We start from the raw sequence: 18,000 nt of genomic DNA on the forward strand, positions 1-18,000 counted from the left end.
CCCCCCACTCACTCTTTACATCAGCCAGCAATGCCCAGAGCGCTCTGGAGTTGGAGCAGTAGAGGGGGAAGCCGCTTGGCGCTGTATGGGGCCTGACCTCCTCAGATAGGGGGAGACAGGCTGCCACGCTGGAGTAAACCCCCACTGGTGCTGCTGGTTGTCTCCTTCCTGGGTGGGCCCCTTGTCCCATGCTGAGTAACCCCCCTCTCTCTATGACCTCCCGTCGTTCACCCAGCAAACCACCTCACCCACAACATAGACAATCCTGTGAGGGGAGGGGGAACTTAGGTACAAGCATCAGCATGTGTGTGGAGTGTGTGTGTGAGTATGTGTGTGTGTGTGTGTGAGTAAGTGTATGTGACTGCATGTGTGCATTTATGTCGGGGGTTCTCCCAGGGAATTCTGACGCACACAGGGAGATCTTGGAGAGCTCTGCATACGTAGATAGACACAACAGGGAGGAGGATGCAGGACTCAGGAGGTCTGGTCTGGAGACTCCCAGCAGGGATTTTAGGGGGGTGGGGTGTTGTCCCGGGGAACACCTCATACGTTTAGTACAGAATTATGTAGGCAGGGACTAGACACCCAGAAAGCACTTTTACAAGGAACTTAGACTGGGACTATGATCGTTTAACTTTGTTAGAATTGTAAGATTAGATTTATTTTGTGAAGATTAGTTTGAAATATTGTCTTATTTTGGTGTTGGCTAGGTGTTTTACATGATTTAATTAATGATTTTTAGAATTGTTATATTTTTTATGTAATTTCTGAACTTTATTACTCCATGCAACTTGTCTGTAATGTCAAGGATAGTTTTAGATTTGGCAGTGTGATACGCAGCAAGTGATCACCAAGTACCAAAGTTGTTAGTGGAGCGGATTAAAAGTATACATTTTCAAAAGGCTAAGCTGTCTCCGTACTGTTATCTGCCCATGACCCAAAAATAGATTCAGCCTCGTAAAAGTTAACACTAACCGACACCAGTGTTCCAGGATGCTTTTGTTTGAATGTGTAACAGTGTTAGAATATTTGACCATAACCTTTGTTGTTGCTGTAAAGCACCTTTGGAACTAGGCCCTTCCCAGAAAGTCTTGTGTTTGTATGTGTGAGAGTCCTGATATTCACTGCTCTGCTCATCCATGATGCATTTCTGCCCCCTGGTGGGCATTCCTGGGGATGGATGGATTGAGGAGTTGACTTGTAGCAGTTTGCCTCCAAATTCATCTTCCTTTTCTCTGGGCTAGATAACATTAAGCAGGACGGGAAAATGTTCAGTTACATTTTGTTTGTTTTGTTTAGTTAGGTTAGATTAGAGCTCTCTGAGGAGCTCCTAACTGGAGAACCCCCGAGTTCTCCAGCGGTTATTCCCGTTCCGAGGGGACAGACAAGGTTCTCAAGTCTGCTGTATTTCAACTATTTCAATAAAAAAACTAATATGTGAAAATATGAAAGAATTAGAGCTGTTTGAGCTTGGACCAAATGTGACTATGATTGCCATAGGAGAAACGTCTTATTTGATTATTCAGTAACTGAACATTTAAAAGTCTAGATCCTGGAATGGCTCGATTGGATGAGAGATTGTGCTGGTTAACGAAGAGTTCCAGGTTCAACTCCTGACAGAGGCTTTTTTGTTGTTGTTGACGAAACGGTTTATAGTTTTCTGGGTAGTCCCGGTGTAACTATCTATCATGTCAATTTTACAATATTTTGCAATTTTGAAGGAGGAATCCGCAATTGCTGCTAGCAACTATATTTTTTTACATATAATTCAAATATATTCTACCATATATTAAACATACATGTGACACTATATCTTTACATATATTAACACTAAATTTTCCCATATAAATCGGAATACATTATGGTGGTATTTAGATATAAAATTGCATATGTTTTGGGATACATAAACACATATTATATATTCATGTTGAATGTTTCAATGTATTGTACAATATAAATATTAAATCCAATATATGGACATATATTGCCCAATATATCACATGATATATTCCAATATACTGCAATATATTTTCCTTCCATAAGGGCTTGTAAAGTCATATAAAGATCTTATAAAGACCTGTAACAGACTCCACAGCTGTCGTGATGAGGTATACCCTATAGCTTCCTTACGATAGTACTGGACTGACAAAGTAACTCTTTTAGGCTCAGCTTTGACATCTTCGTGCTTCTCAGCTACTATACATGAGGATGCAGAGATAGCTGTAAACCTTTCAGGACCCGATGAGTAACGCTAGAGAATATAAGTTATCAAATCCATTCAAATTGTATTTGTATATCCCTTTTCACAATGTCACAGAGTGCTTCACATACACCCATACGCCCAACCTAGACCCCCAAGGAAGACAAGGAAAACCTCACAGGAAAACTCAAAGAAACCCTGGGAGTACGGTACTCATGCGATTGTGAGTACTGTATTTTACGGTAAATAGGCCGCATTTTCAACAAGCTGCATCCCACCAGAATGGGATCTTGGTGTGAGTAAATCAGAAAAACGATTGGATCAGATCCTTGACCATTGTTATACAGCATTCAAGGGCAGTTACAAACCCCTCCCCTGCCCTGCTTTTGGGAAGGCTGATCACACCTCCATTCTTCTCCTCCCCGCATATGAACAAAAGCTATGACAGGTCAGACCGGTTGCGATGTCAGTTCAACTATGGAGTGACGAGAGTGTGGCGACCCACCAGGACTGCTTTACTGTGGCCCACGGGTGCACACCACAGCAACATTAGCGAAGCAAACAAAAGTTGAAAACACAACAACATTAACACACAACACAACGACATTAACAAAAACGAAACATTTAAAAAAACGCTACATTTAAAAAAACAAAAATCTACTTCTTACAACACAACAGCATTTGCTCACACCACCAACAACAGCCGAGAACACACCAGCATTAGCCGAGAACACGACAGCACTAGCCGAGAACACCGCAGCATTAGCCGAGAACATCGCAGCATTAGCAGAAAACACAACGACATTTGCAGAAACGCTGCATTTCAAGTTCACACCACAGCAACATTAGCGAAGCAAACAAAAGTTGAAAACACAACAACATTAACACACAACACAACGACATTAACAAAAACGAAACATTTAAAAAAACGCTACATTTAAAAAAACAAAAATCTACTTCTTACAACACAACAGCATTTGCCCACACCACCAACAACAGCCGAGAACACACCAGCATTAGCCGAGAACACGACAGCACTAGCCGAGAACACCGCAGCATTAGCCGAGAACATCGCAGCATTAGCAGAAAACACAACGACATTTGCAGAAACGCTGCATTTCAAGTTCACACCACAGCAACATTAGCGAAGCAAACAAAAGTTGAAAACACAACAACATTAACACACAACACAACGACATTAACAAAAACGAAACATTTAAAAAAAAGCTACATTTAAAAAAACAAAAATCTACTTCTTACAACACAACAGCATTTGCTCACACCACCAACAACAGCCGAGAACACACCAGCATTAGCCGAGAACACGACAGCACTAGCCGAGAACACCGCAGCATTAGCCGAGAACATCGCAGCATTAGCAGAAAACACAACGACATTTGCAGAAACGCTGCATTTCAAGTTCACACCACAGCAACATTAGCGAAGCAAACAAAAGTTGAAAACACAACAACATTAACACACAACACAACGACATTAACAAAAACGAAACATTTAAAAAAACGCTACATTTAAAAAAACAAAAATCTACTTCTTACAACACAACAGCATTTGCTCACACCACCAACAACAGCCGAGAACACACCAGCATTAGCCGAGAACACGACAGCACTAGCCGAGAACACCGCAGCATTAGCCGAGAACATCGCAGCATTAGCAGAAAACACAACGACATTTGCAGAAACGCTGCATTTCAAGTTCACACCAAATCGTTCTCCAGACCACTAGGGCCAGTGTATGCAAAGTGGGGTGTTTTTGGTGTTTTACCTGTTGTTGTAAAATCAAGTGAAGGAAATTAACTCTATGGGCCACACTTACATTCCTCTTGGAGGTTTGCTATCAAACATAACGCAGTACATCACTGAAACTAAGAGAGAGCATGCATTTTGTAAAACATACGATTATAATTAAAATATAATAAAAACAACTTTCATTGGTGAATTTAAGTTGTGTTCTTGGTTGAAGTTCTTGATTTGAATGATTTCAACTGGACCAGCTGTCAAAAAGTTCGTTTTTATTTGGGTGAGAACCCAACTATTTTTGTTTGCTTCGCTAATGTTGCTGTGGTGTGCACCCGTGGGCCACCATACTGCTTTGACACCACTGACTGGCTGATGTTCAAGGAGGCAGCAGATGGGGAAATTAACGACTACACGGACACTGTTTCCAGCTACATCCAACACTGCATTGATGACGTCGACCCCAAGACGGTTGTTCGGTCCTTCCCCAATCAGAAGCCCTGAGTTGATGCCGCGGTACGGGCCAAGCTGAGAGCCCGGTCTGTCGCCTTTAACTTTGGGGATCCTGATCAGTACAGGAAGGCCAGATACGACCTTCTGAAGGCCATAAAAGGCAGTGAAAAGGGCTTACAGGACTAAGGTGGAATCCAGCTACCATGGCTCTGAGCCCAGGCGCATGTGGAGTGGACTTAAAGCCATTACAGACTACAAAGGGAGAGGCTACAATGAGACCCAGTCCTCTGTCCTACTGCCAGACGAGCTGAACTTCTTCTATGCTCGTTTTGAGAGGGACAGTGACCCCTCTGCAGTGGACTTACCTGGAGGCCTAGCCAGTGGCGTGCCTACCAGCAGCCGCTCCTCATCCACACTGATCACCAACACCGGCACCCCCAAGGGCTGTGTGCTCAGCCCTCTCCTGTTTACATTTACATTTATGCATTTAGCAGACGCTTTTATCCAAAGCGACTTCCAAGAGAGAGCTTTACAAAAGAGCATAGGTCACTGATCATAAGAGAAGGAAAAGGAGAAGTCGTCTGCTGTCAGGGTGAAGGGAGGGGGTGGGAGAAGTGGGTTAAGAAGGGTGGAGAAAGTAGAGAAAAGTTTGTGGGGGTTTGAAGCAGAGTTAATTTTGTTCAGAAAGTAGAGAGTTTTAGCACCAGTGACCATGTGAGAAGAGAAGGATTTGCCACTGCCTTGTGGGTCGCCGGTGTGCTCAGCAGCGCCAGGTCGAAGGAAGTCAGGAGAGACAAGAAGTCGACGGCCTGCATTCCTTGGAGGTGGATGTTGAAGTCCCCAAGGACTATCAGGGGGGTTCCATCATCCAGGAGGACACTGAGGAGCATGTCCAGCTCCTCCACAAAGTCGGCTAGCGGTCCTGGTGGGCGATAAAGAACAATTAAGCATGCTTTGATAGGATCAGTTAGCATCACATAATGGTGTTCAAATGATTTGGCAGTAACAGAGAGTGGTGTGGATTTGTATTTAATATGTGGGGAAAGAAGCAAACCTGTCCCACCACCCCGCCCGGTTGAGCGGGGTGAGTGAGTGAAGGAGTGGTTGACGGAGAGAGCAGCTGGAGTTGGAGTGTTCTCTGGGCGGATCCACGTCTCTGTCAGCGCAAGGGCATGAAGAGAAGCATGAGATGCAAATGCTGGGATGAAGTCTGCCTTGTTCACAGCAGACTGGCAGTTCCAGAGCCCTAATGAAAGAGAGAGGGCAGGTGGAGAAGATCTGGATAGGTAGTAAAGGTTAGAAGTAGACCGTATATACTTTGTGACATATCTACGTCTACGGGTAGTGTAATGAACAGGAATGCTAAGGAAACACATGCTAGCTATGAATAAGTTCTAGGTAGAATATAATATGAATAGGTTGATACTTATCAGAAGAGGTGATCCGCCTCGTCTGCCTTCCTCGGTGGACTCCCGCCGGTAGACTCCCTGTCTTTGTTCGACTGAGTATTTGTGCACCAAGGCTGCCAGGCGAGGCTGCTTCTGTAGTGCTAGTCGCCTTAAATATGCAAGGCGCAGCTGACAATGACCCTAATTATATAAACAAAGCCAGGGTCTCACACGGCGGTGATCATCCTAACAGTCGATCTCTAGCTAGCTACTTAGCGGCCTGGATAGCTGCTGTCCCTCAGCTCTACTCAGACACAAGATTTAGCAGAAACACAACAAAAACTACAAGTTTAAAGTCACTTACTTGGTCAGGAGACAGTCACGATGCACATTCAGTAAAACACTATTTGCTCTGTTCTCCTTGTTCACTCACGACTGTGCGGAAATGCACAGCTCCAACCTACTTGTTAAGTTTGCTGTCGACACAATCATCGTGGGCCTCATCTCTGACAGTGACGAGTCAGCCTACAGAGAGAAGGTTGATACCCTGACATCATGGTGTAAGGACAATAACCTCTCTCTCAACGTCAGCAAGACCAAGGAGATGGTTGTGGACTATAGGAGGCGGCAGGAGGAGCAGCATACACCCCTAAACATCAACGGATCCGAAGTGGAGAGGGTCAGCTGCTCCAAGTTCCTTGGGGTGAACATCAGCAATGATCTCACCTGGTCTGCTCACACGGACAAGGTGGTTAAAGCAGCCCGTTAAACACCTCTTCTTCCTGAAATTATCCTAACAAAAAACACAAAAGAATTCTTAGTCTAAAGAAGAAATTTATACAATACAGCTACGATGAAATTTTTTGAACAATTTGCTCTATATGAGCCAACTAACCATGATTGATCTCTGAATGAAATGGTAGAGAGCCTCAATGATGCACTATTATCTGTGTTAGACTCTGTTGCACCACTGAAAACCAAAAAGAAGTGCACAAGCAGAACCTCCCCATGGCTGAGAAATAAAAATGTTAGTGAAACAATAAGAAAATGCCATGCAGCAGAGAGAAAATGGAGGAAAACAAAGATCACTATCCACTACAATATCTACAAAGATACACTAACCACCTATAACAAAACCAATCCGTCTAGCAAGGAGAGAATATTTCTCCAACATTATTACTTAGTACATTAGTACTCTTGGAAGTCGCTTTGGATAAAAGCGTCTGCTAAATGTAAATGTGTTAAATTCTCATCAATCCGAGATGTGTGCCAATAAGTTGTGCCAATAAGGCCAGGCAACATTACACCCCAATGGGGCCTCTTTTTTTCTTTACTCTTATCAAAATGAAACTGTACACACTGAAACTACCCATGACAAGCAACATTTTTTGTATTACAAGTTTCTTTGAAAATGAATGTTAATATGCAAATGAGCTATACACTAATCGAATATGCCCCAAATAGGCAAAACATTTTCAATTACTCCTACCAGTGGCGCCTTAATGCACGGGCTTACCTGGGCTTAAGCCCGGGGCCTCGACCAATCAGGGGCCTTTTAATAATAATACAATATAATAATGATGACAAACATCCGTATTTGCGGTGTCATTACTCTGCTCTACAGTGGCATCTGGTGGTGGATGTGGAGGTGGAGGGAGCCCCCCCTCCCTCCCGCTATTCAAACAGTACCATATGCTAACTGAAAATAACTGCCCATAAGCTGCGAGCACGAGCTCGCTACGAGCAAGCTAACCTAGCTGCTGTTGCTAGCAAAACGACACTGACTACACTGGTCAGGTCGGTGCCGTGGTGGAAAAAAAATGAAACGTTCACATCCAAGCGGAGCTCAGAAAAAGAAGAAAACCAAACAGGTTATATTATTAAAGAAAACTTTGCCAAAAGTAAACTCCTTTTTTTGCAAGCGATCAGAGGCAAAGGACAACACACTGCCAAATGAAGTGGAGGATAGACTTAATGAGGACAAGGTACAGTCAGTAGGCCTATCTATAGGATCAAGCTTCTCTGTTTAGAACTAAAATGTAGTACATCCTCATTCATTCTTATGACTTTTGGTAAATATTGCCCCTTCAGTCAAAAATAAGATATCTCTACACTAGTATCATGTGAAAAGCTACTACGATTGTGAACTAGCTATAGCGCTAGCTGCTACAGTACTAGTTAGATGTTTGTAGGTGTTTGACAGGTGCTAGCCATAGGCTACTGTACTGTAGCTATTGCCTTGCCCTTGACGGTGACTAGCCTATCTGTTTATTCACTATTATTGTGAAGGAGGAAAACGAGACCAGTGAGACAGCAGGAGACAACCATGAGACGACAGTCGTTACAAACAGCTGTGCTTTTGAGAGAGAGGTGGAGGACAGGGTACATGCAGCTGAGATGGGGACAGACGAGCAGGAGCTAACAGAAGGAGAGGCTGCTGAGGGAGGAGTTGACAAGCAGCAAGAGCCTAGAGATACACTGGCAGGCGGCTCTAACCCCTACAGTAACGACCCTGGTGTCTGGGGCGATCGCATCAGTGAGCAGATTAAGTCATATTGGGCAACATTAGGACCGAAAAACTGTCAAAACAAAGACTGCGACTTTTCCGCATCTGAACGGCAGTATAAACATCAGAGGAAGTATCTATCAAAGGTCAATTTTCAATGAAAACTGGGGAATGGGGAGTTTGTGGCCAGAGATTGGTTGTGCTACTCTGCATCTAAGGGCAGTGTGTTTAGTTTTGCCTGTAAAGTGTTCGGTCAAAACGAAAAATCCCCGTTTGTTAGCACAGGTTTTTGTGATTGGAAGCATGCCGCGGAGCGCATCACTGAACACGAAAACAGTGACCTCCACAGACAAGCCATGGTCGCGTACGTAAACCAGGCATTTGACCGTGGCACAGTGGATTCGGAACTTAAAAAGCAATTTGATGACGAGTGCGCCTATTAGAGGCAGGTTCTCCATAGGGTTGTTGCTGTGACGAGACATTTAACAGAGCGTGGACTTTCTCTGAGGGGACACACAAGTGTATTTGGAGATGTTAGAAATGGCAACTATTTAGGTAGTCTGGAGCTCATCGCTCAATTTGACCCATTCCTGAAAGCCCATATAGAGGTATGGAAATGCGGGCAAGGGAAACCCCTCGTATTTATCTATTCATGTGTGTGAGGAATTCTTAGAATTAATGGGAGAAAAAGTCCTCACTGAAATTGTCAGTCGTGTGAAGCTAGCAAAATACTTCTCTATTAGCGTGGATTCAACTCCCGATGTGACCCACATAGATCAACTCACTTTCATCTTACGTTAGGTGTCTCCAGAGGGAGATATTGAAGAGCGTTTTTTGACATTTTTGCCCATCTCGTACCACACAGGAGAGGCCCTATTTAACTCTGTCTTGAGCGTGTTGCAAAGAATGGATATTGACATTAACAACTGTAGCGGGCAATGCTACAATGCAAGCAATATGTCGGCGACATTAAAAAGGCTTGCAGTCCCGTATCAGGGAGATAAACTCACTGGCAAAGTGGGTACCCTGCGCCGCTCACACGTTAAACTTAGTGGGGGTTACTTGTGCAAACTGCATCATAAATCAAATGTGTTTGATGACAACTTTCCAATTTAATTAAACACGATATGATATGTGCAGTTAGCAACAAAATTAATAAGTAAATTGAATGAAATAATTATCTTTTATACACACGTTTTTATGTGCAGTTAGCAATGAAATGTCTTGTTGATTGTCATTCTGTCTATTTCCACGTACTGTTTTATTTAAAGGTGACATGACATGCTGTTTTTGGATGCTTTTATATAGGCCTTAGTGGTCCCCTAATACTGTATCTGAAGTCTCTTTCCCGAAATGCAGCCATGGTGCAGAATTATAGCCACTACAAGTAGTCCCACAATCACCTTTCCTCAGAATGCGCTGTTTCTGTGTCTGTAGCTTTAAATACTAATGAGGGGGAGAGGGGCGGCAACATGCGCTAATGTTTACAACGGATGTATCGCAATGACTCGTAGCCCCCGTTGCTGTAAGATGCCTTGAATTTAGCCAGTCTTCTGATCACCCTGGTTTGCAGAGGTGCACACTCATTCATTTCAATGTGGAGAAAGGCGGATATCGCGAGCCATAACACCAACAGCAGAACGGTTATCCAAATAACAAAGAAGTGTACAACACTGGCGTTACAGCATTTGTATTCACACACACTTGATGCCATCTACCTTTACATAGCGACAGCAACTCAGCTGGCTCGTAGCCCCGTTGCTGTAAAATGCTTCGAATTTGCCCATTCTCATCTGATCACCCTGGTTTGCAGAGGTGCACACTCATAATAATTTCAATGACGGGAAAGGCGGATATCGCGCGCGCCATTACACCAACAGCATAACGGTTATCCAAAAAACAAAGAAGTGTACAACACTGGCGTTACAGTTTGTACGTTAGAAACAGTAACCCAGCTGTTAGCTGCAGAGCTAATGTTACAGCCACATTCTAAGGGTAGGTAACAATATACAGTAAAGCAACACAATTATATAGCGTTAGTTAACTTACTTGTCCAAGTTTTGTAGCTTGACCAAGGAGATTTAGAAATGATCCAGAATTTAATTTCAGCAAGGCCAGCTTTGTGTTGGCTCAAGTTGAGGAAAAAGTAGTGGCTGAAATGTTTGGCGCAGACATGCAAAACTTTGGGAAGTTGTGTGGGCGCATTTCCAGCGAAAATAAAATTGAGATATTGGTTGTGCAGAGGCTGGGATGAAGGAATTAAAAAAGATTTGAGCTTGCATTTGTACATCCAAGCACTGAGCAACTGTTGTGCTTCGTTTGTTTGCTCGCCATGATGTCTCTCCAGGAAAAACCGATATCGCACTTGCCCTTGCACGGTGGTACTGTAGCTCAGTTTCTAATGGGCGGGCCAGATGATCTGGGCGGGCAAAGCAGAGAGGGGAGGTAACCTTTCTCGTATCTACGTCACTTGGAGATTTTCAAACAGAGCGTTTGAGCCTTCATTTTGTCAAAGGCGGAGAAGAATACGCAGGGCTTTGTTTAGACCTATCAAAAATTCTAGCCACTGGGGGACCAAAGGCAGGCTAGGGGAACTCATATTAATGTTAAATAACCTCATCAAATGAAGTTTTCATGTCATGTCACCTTTAATACATGGCAGAGATCACAGTTCTCGAGTCAACTCAAAAGATTGTTATTTTCATTTTAAACAAGATATATGCAAGCTATGTATAGGCTACGGTTCAATCACGCACACACACGATCATGTGTATTTGGCTATATCGCTGTTAAGAAACTGATTGTGCGATAAGCGGGCGGGGGGGCATCAAAAATTATAGTTAGCCCAGGGGCCTCGAGTGCTATAAAGACGCCCCTGACTCCTACCACAATAAAACTTAACATAGTAAAAGTATACATAAAGTTTTTACTTTTTTTGAATTACAAGTTTCTTTTGAAATTAATTTGAATATGCACATGAGCTCCACACTTATTGAATATGTTCTAATTTAGGCAGAAACACCATTCATACAATCATCTTACTGCCAATGACCTGATGGTCATTATCAATCTCCTATCCAATGCCACCCCCAGTCTTTTGGTCCATACGTTCACTTCCCCCTTTCTACTCCATCATTTGGTAAAAGACCTAAAGACTATGGAACTTTGCAGCGGTTGACGTTGGAGGGATAGTTACATTTACGCATTTAGCAGATGCTTTTATCTAAAGCGACTTCCAAGAGAGATTTATAAAAGTGCATAGGTCATCGATCATAACGAGATAGCTCCAAACATTGCGGGTAGCCAAAACATGAAGCATACATTATGAAAAACCAAATAAGTCCCAAGGGAAGAACCATAAAAGCATGTAGTTAGACAAGTTACAATTAAACAACATGAACCTCAGAAGTGCAAGAGTGTACCTGTAGAAAAAGCAAGCAACCATAATATAATTCACAGCGAGTACAATAACTTTAAGTCAGTTACAACTAACCAACAAGTCTCAATAAGTGTCATTGTAATCCTGGAGGAATTCCACCTTTGGGGGCCAGACAGGAGAAGAGCTTGTGTTGGGACGGGGCGCTCTTGAGCGGTGGGACCACCAGACAGTTGTCAGAAGAAGACCGCTCGGAAAATAAAAAAATCTCCACTATATTATGCTGCACCTCAAAATGTTTCTGACATTAGATCACAATACTTTCTTTTACATTTACATTACATTTAGCAGACGCTCTTATCCAGAGCGACTTACAGTAAGTACAGGGACATTCCCCCTGAGGCAAGTAGGGTGAAGTGCCTTGCCCAAGGACACAAAGTCACATAAAAGCCCGACTCCCTCACCGTTCAGCCACCTGACTCCCTTTTACCAATTTACTATTTTTATTGCTGCATACATGGCCTAACTCTTACATACATATACAGTACATTTGCCTCAACCCTTACTGCACAGTAAAATTTGCAGTGTCAAACTAACACTAAAAAAGTTCAATTTAACACTTTTCCTGAGTGTATTTGGTCCTAACCGGAATTGGTGTTAAATGTACTCTTTTCCAAGTGTTATTATTTTAGAGATGAATTAACTCTAAATCGAGTAAAATCTTAACACTTGCTTACAATGTATTGAGTTATTTAGACTTAACACTAACACTTGCTTACACTGTATTGAGTTTTTTTGATTTAACACCAACACTCGCTTACACTGTATTGAGTTATTTAGACTTGACACTACAGGTTAAATAACTCTTGACAGTGTAATAATTATTCTAAGTAGTGTTAATTCATTCTTCCAAAACACTCTAATTGAGTTAAATTCCTATGCTAATCACTACATTGAGATAAAAGTTTACACCACACTTGTGTAAACCTTGGTGTTTAATCTAAACATCCGTTATTATTGTCAATGTCAGGTTGCAAATACTTAAAATATTTCAATGTTACAATGTCAAATATACCTTAAGTGAGTAATCACAAGTTACCACAAAATAATGCATTCAACAACTTTCATCAGGCCAAAGTATCAAAGCATTTCAAGGAGAACACACAACCCCTTTAAACCACTGACTTCAGGTCTGCATAAAATGGCAATATGGAATTACATACAGGATAGAATCTCTCATTCCATAAGTCATTTGAGCATCAAATGGTTCGAAGTTTAACAGTTCATTTATGTTAAACACCTTTAGAACTCGGTCTGGATGCAACCTGACCTTAAAAGCATGGTAATGGTGATCAAAACACAGTTTCCATCAGTTTTCACAGAGCAATACACTGTCATCTTTCACAGCAATGGTTTTAATTTGATAAAACACAGGCATCTCAAATGCTACTTCAGTACAGACAATGAAGTCACGGCGGTACTCTGCACCATTATGTTTTATCCACTTGGCAGAAAACACACTAGTTACAGCTCCAAACTTAGAAGCAATATCTGCACCGTCTTTGAGCTCACTAAGCATCAGCATCTTTCCTTGACCAACAGTTAATCTTTCTTCTCCAAAGGACTCCTGATACATTGCCATACAATTTTGGTGCTTTCTTGCTTATGTCTTTGTAATGTTTTTAAAGCTTTTTAATTGTCTCTTAAAGAAATTATGTTTGGCTTCATAACGCATGCAACACATGTGCAAAATTGGTTCGAAAGTCCTTATAATTCGAGGGTAATGTATAATAAAGTGATGCTTTGGCAAGAGGTTGATTGTAGGAAACTGCTTGAAGAGCCGATGATGATCAATAATTAAATGTTTGAGATAAATGGTCATGCCATCTGACAGAACTGGTGAAAATACAATGTTAACAATCTGTAGAAGTAAAAGCAGAAGAAGCCAGTACTTGTCACCTGTCTCTATTAAATCACCAAAAAGCAAAGGCATATTGCGCAATAAGCACCAAGACTGTATGGCATTCAACCCTAAATCATTACTTCCATTAAACAACTTAACTCTTGGCGGACGGTTTCGCTGCTGATTGTAACCGTAAATCAAAAGCATGTATTCTACCAGCCAGTTGTTCAGCATTTAGAAAATTCCCCTGAATGTACTGCAGAACAAGTTTCGCTTCAAACTGAGCAACACCCTCTAAAATATCATGCATGATATCTACAGAAAAATTGTTGGCTGTGTTGAAATACTGAAGAGAATTTAAAAGACAACTGTGTTTCACACCATATACATGAGGTAGCGTATGATCCGTTTGTATAGTTTGACAGGGTTGTGCATTTTTAGAACCCAATGGATTTGCAGTTTCAAAATCATCGTAAAACAGTTGAATTTGTAAGGCATCTTTTTAAATAGAAAATAGGGGACTTTCTTAAAGATAAGTGGCATCTCTCAAGTCTATATATACACCTTCCTTGGAGATGTGCCTGGGCTTTACCATGTCTGGAAGTTCAGGGTTTTGAAAAATTGTCTTCAATGTTTCCAAAATGGGAACATATGCAAACTTATCAGTTACAACGACCTGGTCATATGTCCCAGTAGTTTTGTTTCTTCGGCTGTCAAATCTTGTTCCTAGCACTTTTTCAACAGGCTCAACATTTCCCCATTTTTGTTTAAAGTGGTTTGTTTTGTTTAACTTCTGAATTTAAAGCTGTGAATGGTTTTTGGACTTTTGGAATGATTGGTTCTATTCTGTTCTTATTTTCCTTGTCCTCTGTAGATAAGCACCATAAAGCTGCATCTTTAGCCTGACAATGTATCTCAGAAACCACTTCTTCCATGGACGAAACAAAACTATTTACAGTAGACTGACTTAATCCTGCTGCCTTGAGTTGTGCAACAGCACTGGCACACATGTCTAGAGTGCTCCTATTTTACCTTTTTGACAGTTCAGATGTTTCGGCTGTATCATCCACATCAGATGTGGTGGCTGTCTCGTATGCATTACCTGACACTGCCTCTCCTGTACTGCATGAATTTACATCAGTGTCAAACTGCTGGTCTATATACTCATTGTGTTTGGTGTTTAAATGTTTCCTAAAACCAGAAAAAGTACCAAACACAGAGCTACATCCAGACTGAACACATTTAAGACAGAGATTTTTTCCAGGTAAGTAACCGTGAACTAATTGTAAATGTCTAACAAGCATATTTGAACAAGTTAACTCGGCCTGACAAACAAAACACTCCACGGTGGAGAAACTTCAAGCACTAATGAAGCAACCTCGCCCTAACTTCAGCAACACGAGGACTCTCCTTGACTTTCCCAACATCAATATTGTAAACGGTTGTCTGGATGAACGTGTACATGTTGTGGAGCATGGTGTTGTATGATGTGCCAAACACAAAATGGGCCTTAAAGATTTCATCAAAAGCACCCAGAGAAGAGGTTGACCTGCAAGGTATGGCATTCTTGTCAAGAATGATGAAGAACTGGTGGATTGCATTCTTCCTAACGCCAACAGCCAGGAGATAGGGTTGAGTGCTTGTAGTGATGGCATCGAGATGCTCTTGGATGCTTGTTCCAGTCTGAGAAGACAAACACACATGGGAAAGATTATTAGAATTACATGGTTGTAGTATCATTCAAAACAGTGTATACTAAATTAAGAAAAAATACCAACCTTCTTGAAGATCACAAGATGTTTCTCTGCGTGTGTTGCCGAAACCTTTCCTGGTTTTTTCCGACCTTGAGCAGAGGGAGGAATCAGGTGTAACAGCAGCAAATGCGATGAGAGGTCACTGTCCCAACCTGTAAAATAAGTTTGATGTTAACACACCTGGACCATAAACATAATTAAGTCCATCTGTAATGTAAACAAGACATCAAGTTGTAGGTATTATGTAGATCAGGGATGTTCAATCCTGGTCCTCGAGAGCCCCTGTCCTGCATGTTTTAGATGTTTCCCTGCTCGAGCACACCTGATTCAAATCAATGGGTTGTTATCAAGCTCTGTGGAAGCCGGGTAATGACCATTCATTTGAATCAGGTGTGCTGGAGCAGGGAAACATCTAAAACATGCAGGACAGGGGCTCTCGGGACCAGGACTGAGCACCCCCGATGTAGATTACACATGATACATATCGGTATATTACAAGTCTTTCAGTGCATTACAACATGAACAGTATGTTTAAAAGCAGCTTGCCAGAGTCAACATCCACTTCTGTGCCATCCTCAGGAGCTTCAGCTGCCATCAGGAGTTCTTCAAGCTCACTGGTGGATGGAAGCTTTCTACATTGTTGGATGATCTTCTTCTTGTATGTGGTCGTCCACCGCTCCAGAAGCTTGTCTGATACACCCTCTCCAAACATCAGAACAAAAACCTGTTCAACCTGGATTGGGGTGACAATTTCAGGATTTCACAGTCACAGTTAGTAGTTGTTTGAGGATCACTAAAATGCATATCTTTTGTAAAAAATAAAGTCCAAATAACGACAGAATACTACCAAGCCTTTGACGTCTTTGAAACGTGGAAAGTCAGACAGTATGTTGCTTGACTGCAGGGGGTTGAGAACCATGTTGTGGCGATAGTCAAATGTCAACTTCATCTTGTTCTTCACGATGTCCTCGTCAGCTGAATGTCTCATCAGTTAACAATAACAATAAACAATTAAACAATATGGGAAAATATAAACTAAGTTAGTGAGTTTAGCCAGCTCCTCGCAATTGCGGTCTACTTACTATTTTACTGGAATCTATGGACTTTATAATGAATACAACACAATTACCCCTCCATATTATTTAACATCACGTTCTAACTTGTTGGAAATTCTTCTCTAGTTTGACTCACTAGCTAGTTAGCCTTATTGCTAACTTGTTGCTCATTTAAACAAGCGATAAACTCGGTTACCTCAGCCCTCTGAAATGCGAGTGATTAGGTCAAATTCGACCAACAGTCTTGGAAGAAAAATTGCGCCTTAAAATTGGATTGCACGCTCAGGGATAACTAGTAGCCAAGCTAGCTATTTAAGCCAACTCCCCGCCCATTAAGTTTTAGCTATTTTACTGGAATTTATGAACGTTACGAAGAATACGACACTATCACCCCCACATTACATTAAAGAAAACTTTACCTCTTGTTGCCATTGACACGTCTGACATTGGCTAGCGTTGTTACTACAGTAGTTCAGTACAACAGAACGTAGAGCTAGCTAGCTATCTCTAGCTATGTTGCTCGCACATTTTGAGCTAGCCATCCACTCGGCTAACTCAGCCTAAGCCTTTGAAATACGGTATTTAAAGATAAAGAAACAGCTGGATTGTATGGTGAACAACAATGTAAAGTCATTCTAAACTGATGCTTCTGTCGAAATGCCAAATAATTGGTTGAATTGTGAAAAACTTACCTCAGTCACTCGCAGTCACTCGATGGACGTTAGAATGATGGCGCCGTGGAAATTTAGATCCGTTGGAAGAAGCCTTCAAGAAGGCGGGTGGGCGGGGCTTTCCAAAGTGCTTCTTACTCTACTAATTTAACTATGAACATTTTCACCAACACTGGGGGACATATTACTCAAGTTGTTGTTGAAATAACTCTGAAATAGTACATGTACTTTGACTCTGCATATTTTACACTGAGGAATTTACTGTGTGCAGTTCTGGGCTTGTGCCATTGTTGTTCAGTTTCTGTGCAGGCATGAACAGGGGGGACAACCTGGATATTGAGCTCTGAATTGAGCATGAGTGTGATTACACACTGCTGTGCGAGCTTTGCACGAACACTGACAGGAGGTCATGACGACAGGTTCTGAATTATGTAGCACTATCGGTGTAGAACACACAAAGAGACAAATAGACAAATATTGATACTGATGTATCCTTTGAAGTGTTTTTGAAGTGAATTTTGCTACTATTCAGATACCTTTGGATTAAGAATTGGTCTAGTAAACCCATCCCTAAACATTAGCCTACTCTCAAGCTTTTTTTATTATTCTGCATGGACCTGTGACAAGCTTCTCTGACACTGACAGTACCTATCAACCTGTCTTTGTTTGAAACTGGTGGACAAGAAGATACAACATTCATCCATTCAGTACTTTTATTATTATTCTAACAATGTTTTAGATATCTGAAACACCTGTCAGAACAGCAGTCTACATTAGACATGCAGTCGACACGTTAGACCTACAGTCAGATGGATTACCTTACGGTTGACCAGCATAAACACACAGGACATCATAATATTTATACTGTTGGTATTATAACCCCATTGCTAAAATTCAGTCTTCGTTTGACAGTTTTAATTGTCTGCGAGCAAAAATA

General features: G+C 41.8%; 1 protein-coding gene across 3 annotated transcripts; it reads right to left on the reverse strand.

Moving 5' to 3' along the window:
* Positions 1–17: 17 nt before the first annotated feature.
* Positions 18–17,418, reverse strand: LOC146258471 (uncharacterized). 3 transcript variants are annotated; one of them, XM_084672377.1, is made up of 7 exons: positions 17,085–17,418; positions 16,185–16,312; positions 15,884–16,070; positions 15,362–15,489; positions 10,354–15,266; positions 6,525–6,591; positions 18–6,323 (listed from the first exon to the last, which is right to left on the reverse strand). In XM_084672377.1, exons 2-5 carry the CDS (start codon positions 16,284–16,286, stop codon positions 14,949–14,951), a joined length of 735 nt encoding a protein of 244 aa, XP_084528503.1. In that variant the 5' UTR covers positions 16,287–16,312; positions 17,085–17,418; the 3' UTR covers positions 18–6,323; positions 6,525–6,591; positions 10,354–14,948. The 3 variants fall into 3 exon arrangements, with proteins under 3 accessions (XP_084528503.1, XP_084528502.1, XP_084528501.1); XM_084672376.1 differs by having other exon boundaries at positions 16,185–16,320; positions 17,085–17,166; XM_084672375.1 differs by having other exon boundaries at positions 16,185–17,417.
* Positions 17,419–18,000: the final 582 nt, after the last annotated feature.

The sequence above is a fragment of the Hypomesus nipponensis genome, chromosome 14, assembly GCF_054491055.1.
Source record: "Hypomesus nipponensis isolate SF chromosome 14, ASM5449105v1, whole genome shotgun sequence".
NCBI classification, from domain to species: Eukaryota; Metazoa; Chordata; class Actinopteri; order Osmeriformes; family Osmeridae; genus Hypomesus; species Hypomesus nipponensis.

What these genes read in the sequence shown, in the direction of transcription:
- LOC146258471 (XM_084672375.1), bottom strand. Translation starts at nt 16,325, where the DNA reads ATGAGACATTCAGCTGACGAGGACATCGTGAAGAACAAGATGAAGTTG. An exon ending in AGAAGTGGATGTTGACTCTG is followed by an intron (nt 15,490 to 15,883) that starts GCAAGCTGCTTT and finishes CTTATTTTACAG; the next exon opens with GTTGGGACAGTGACCTCTCA. An exon ending in ATCTTGTGATCTTCAAGAAG is followed by an intron (nt 15,267 to 15,361) that starts GTTGGTATTTTT and finishes TTGTCTTCTCAG; the next exon opens with ACTGGAACAAGCATCCAAGA.